The sequence below is a fragment of the Penaeus chinensis genome, chromosome 11 (genome assembly GCF_019202785.1).
Source record: "Penaeus chinensis breed Huanghai No. 1 chromosome 11, ASM1920278v2, whole genome shotgun sequence".
NCBI classification, from domain to species: Eukaryota; Metazoa; Arthropoda; class Malacostraca; order Decapoda; family Penaeidae; genus Penaeus; species Penaeus chinensis.
In genome coordinates this window covers 35,819,658-35,824,329 of record NC_061829.1, presented here as the reverse complement: position 1 = coordinate 35,824,329, position 4,672 = coordinate 35,819,658, and the positions used below count along the sequence as shown (strand labels likewise).

The window sequence follows — 4,672 nt, the reverse complement described above, 5'->3', positions numbered from 1 at the left end:
TGAGAGAGAGTAACGGGTGAGGGGGAGGGGTAGGGAGTGTAAGGGGAGAGGGGGTGAGGGGGTGTAAGGGGAGAGGGGTTGAGGAATGGTAAGGGTGAACGGGGAGGGAGTGTAAGGGTGAGGGAGCGTAAGGGGAGAGGGGATGATAAGGGTGAAGGGGTAGGGAGTGTAAGGGTGAGGGGGGAGGGAGTGTAAAGGGATAGGGGGTGAGGGAGTGCAAGGGTGAAGAAGGGGTGAGCGTTTGTGAGTGTGGGAGAAGGCTGGTGTTGAAGTGTTCGTGCGGGGATTTTTTTTTTTTTTTTTTTTTTTTTTTTTTTTTAGGGGGGGAGGTGTATGTGTGGGGGGGAGGTGTATGTGGGGGGGTCCGTGCATGTGTTGAAAAGGGATGTGCATATTGTAGGGGATACATCTAAGTGGGGGAGGTACTTTGTCCTGTGTGTGTGACTATGTTTCTGATTGTGTGCGCGAGTGCATAACCGCATGTATATGCATATGCGTATACATACGCGCACCTTTGAACATGCGTGCGCGTCCTTGAACACATTCATAATTACCGAAAGCTTCGTTTTTTCTGATACACGCCCCCCCCCCCCCCCCCATCTCACGCACAACCAGGCCTCCCGCAATATGCTGGAGAGAGAAGAATTAATCATATTCAAAACCCTTTTCTTATTACCCGCTCGCCTTCATATATTTTCCCTATGAAACTTTTAGTAGTGCAACCCAGCCAAATTTAGTAGCTATGAGCAAGCTGCAGCCACATTTTTTATTTTATTTTTTTTTTTACTTCATTTTGCCTTGTTTTTCTTCCTCTTCACTTTCTTCTTTACTTTACTATGACTCCCCTGTGGGTTTTTTCACAATCAATACGTGCTTTGTAATCAACCTCTATATTTTCTAGATAAAATGATCACAAACTCCATTAACCACTTTAACCTTTACAAACCACAATTTGCAAACTCTTCATTTCCGTTTTATCCCTTCCCGCCATACCCCTCTCTTGCGTTTCAATTAGTGTCATTATTTTGTTTTTTTTATTACTTACTTTCACTTATTTCATTGTCACGCATTTCCCTTTACTTATTTTTTTCCTCTTTCCCTCTTCTCGCTTCCCCATCTTTTTCCTGCCTTCCTTCCCCCATTCTCTTCCTCCTCCATTTTCCTTCCCTTCCTTCCTTACCCTTCCTTTCTCCTCCTTCCCCCCTTTTCCTCCCTTCCCATCCTCTTGCTTCCCTTCCTTCCTGTCCTTCCTCTCCCCCTCCCTTTTGTCTCCCTTCCCTCTTCCCCCTTCCCCCCCCCCCCCCTTTAGCCTCCCTTCCACTGCCTCAGCATCAGCGCGGGGGTGACAGATGGAGGTGTGGAGGTAATCCGCTTATCCCGCGCGCCGGTGCCCATAACTACCTGATGGCACCGTCTGGCGACCGTCCTCCCCCACCACCCTCATCTCCCCTCCCCTATCCCTCCCCTAACATCCCCATCCCAATCCTTACTTTCGCCTCTCCGCCTCCCCTCCCCCTCCCCTCTTACCGTATGGCGATCGCCTTCACCTCTCCTCTCCCCTCTCCCCTATACCATCGCCGTCCCTGCCTCAGTACCAGCATCCTATCCCTATCCTTAAAGTCGCCTCTCTCCCTTCTCCCTCTCTCCCCTCCCTTCCCCTCCATTCATCTGACCCAACTCCCCCCCCCCCCCCCCTACTCTCCCCCATCCTATCCCTGCCTCAGCACCAGCATCCTCTCCCTGCCTTCCCTATCTCCCTTCCCTCCTCCTCATGGCTTCCCAAACCATCATATATCAGCGAGAGAAAATAATCGTGACAAAACAATATTTCCGGATCACAGCTGGCCGTGTTCTAGTTACAGTCGTCCTTGACTTTCGGTTCAGAGACCAGTTCCAAACGGCAAAGGACGGCATCCCTCTATTATAGCAACAAGGAAATGGACAACAGGGATGGCGTTTCTCTATAAAATTAACAATAACGTCCACAGTAAAGATGGTGTTCCTTTATGAAAATAGCATAAAAAATATTTACTATGGATGGCACTATCAGCACCAATATGTACAACTCAACACCAATATCTATAGTATGGATGCTTTTCTTCAATAGGATCAACACCAAAACTATAACATAAGGATGGTGGTCTCCTATAAAGATAAGCACCAAAACGTAAAATAAAGAGGGTGTTCCTCTATAAACTCAAAAACCAAAATCTACAGCATGGATGGTGCTCTTCAACACAATCAACACCAGGATATATGAAAGGATGGCAATCCCTTATAAAATGAAGACCAAAATGTACAACAGAGGTGGTGCTCCTCGGGATGAAAACCACCTTTTGATATTAGACACCGAATAAACATGGTGTCAGTGTCGGAAGGAAAAGCCACTATTCTTGCCTGAATCCGACCGGTGACGTTACGGGAAAGCCATCAATGTAAACGAGAAAAAAATGCTTAAGCCGCTCTTTTGCGTAATGTTTATGGACTGTCAGATCGCCGTACCAAGTCCCGCGGTTTCATTGACATTCGCTCGTTACAGGGGAGGAAAGTACTAAGCTGCCAAAGCTCGAACAGACCGTACTGCAGGCTAGTACTCCGCGACACTAAGTGTAGTCTTGCCTGACAATGTCGAGAACAATGACCTAAAGTGACTTAATTCAAAACCTGACATAAGCCAGACGGGAGAGAGAGCTAATGCACAGGTGTGAGGGGGGGGGGGACATCTGCCACACCTGCTCACCTGTTGGTCCTCGCGCTGCATACAATACGAAGCTTAAGTCCCGCAAGTGGATCGAGGGGAGAGACACCGTTCCTCACACTTCATTTCCGCCACGTCCCCTCGACAGATGGCGTTAATCCTCGCTCGCCCAGAAAGGTAACGCACCCCGCGTTTTTCGACGGCCTCCGGCTACCCCTCCTCCGCCCGCACTTCTCGCCCGCACCCGGATTATCCCGGACGGACATTATATCAGCGGTAGCAGATGGCTGCAGGTTGCTGATGGCTGATTATATTCCCTCCATCACCGCCGCCCTCACATTATCACCGTCCCGCTCCATCTGCCACCATACCTCGTGCTTATGAGGTAAATATAGTGTGAAGGGACTTAATGCCGGTTAGTGACAGAACGTACGCTGTTCTTGTTATCACTGGTGCCGAGTGCAGTGTCCTAGGTTCTTTGCAGATTGCGTAATACCGCCTTTATTACAATTGATGGCAATACTGTCTATCACTACAGTGCATCGTCGCCAGTACTATCTGCTCTGCTCTTTCCACCGTAAATGCCATTAATGATACAGCGACATTACTATGCAATATCAAATTCTTCGGTATTGGCAGTATGGAATATCACTATGGCAAAACAATCGGCTACCAACGTCACATGTTACAACGGTGAAACAGCACAGTACCCCGACTACTCTTAGCGTCCCGATCATACATTCGTTTCCCCGCCGGTGATACGTCGTCGTGCGGGACCCGATTGCCTTGATGTATCTTCCTCCTTGCGGTGTGTGTTGCGTGGGGTTCGCTGGGGGCGCGGCTGCCATGCACAAGCTGCGATTCTCATTAAGGTGCACATGTCTTCAGGGCAAGACAGGTATAAATAAGTAAACGCGGGTAAACAAGGAGGCTGCAGCGGGGGAGACATGAACCTTGTAGAAGATAGAGATAAAAAGGAAGAGAGGCAGAAGGGAGGAAAATATATGAGGTGCGAAGGATGGAAGCAATGACTGGGAAGACAGACGGATTCAGGGATGCACAAGGGCTCGTTATGGTAGAAGAAGTAAAATATATCCTAACGAGCAATCATTTGGACGCACCTTCAACAAGCAGCGGCTCTGCACTTTCTAAGAAAAGCGATAATAAAGACTTTTTTTCCCGAAGGCTTACCCAAGACGTGAACGTGATCGGGTCGCAACTACGCTTCGTGATGTAAGGCCGCAGTATTCGCGGATGAATCCTGTTGTGTCTCATAATAATCCATACATTCCGAGTATTTACACGCCGAGATAACGCTTTACCGAAAACAAATCCATTAAAAAGCCTGATTAAAGGAAGCAACTCCTTTTTTTTTCTTCAGCTCTCCCTCTCTCGCTCTTCCTTCTCATCGCCTCGACAAGCGGCGCCCCTTGTTTTCTAACGTCGAGCAAAAGAGATGGAATGGGTATTTAAAGATTGTTTACCTCGCTGTCGTTGGGCATCAATCAACTCCGATGCTGGTGGCACCCCCCACTCCCCTCCCCCTTCCCCCGATAAGGCCTCAATCTCCCCTCGGGTCCCTCTGCCCGTACCGCAAGGGGGGTTACGCTGCCCTCAGATTGTCAGCCTTGTCTACATTTTAAGAGAACTTCAGATAGTGATCTTGATTTACTGTAGCGGGAAGAGCGGCGCTCGTGATTGGTTAAAACGACTTGAGACTCTTATGCACTCAGCCAATCGTTGATGTGTTTGCTTATGACGTCATCGCGTCATGACTTGGAAATCCGCGGTGTTTTTTTCTCGCGCGAAAAAGACTACCGACCACCTACTGATATCTGTGCATCAACGATGGGGTTTAGATAGCCAGTGCCTGTATTACGGGTGACGTCATGATCCTGCGCCGGTCTACTCAGCAGACTGGTAATTTATTACTTGAGATGATGAATTATTCCTCAAAGGAGAACTGTTTAGCTG

The 4,672-nt window shown here is 48.6% G+C and overlaps 1 protein-coding gene across 1 annotated transcript in view; it reads right to left on the bottom strand.

The window, feature by feature from the left end:
* Positions 1-1,070, bottom strand: part of LOC125030468 — a 52,180-nt gene extending 51,110 nt beyond the window's left edge. Inside the window, exon 1 of the mRNA XM_047620507.1 lies at positions 1,046-1,070. Within this exon, the coding sequence (XP_047476463.1) occupies positions 1,046-1,070 (25 nt within the window). The remainder of the gene's footprint in view (positions 1-1,045) is intronic.
* Between the last annotated feature and the right edge of the window lie 3,602 nt (positions 1,071-4,672).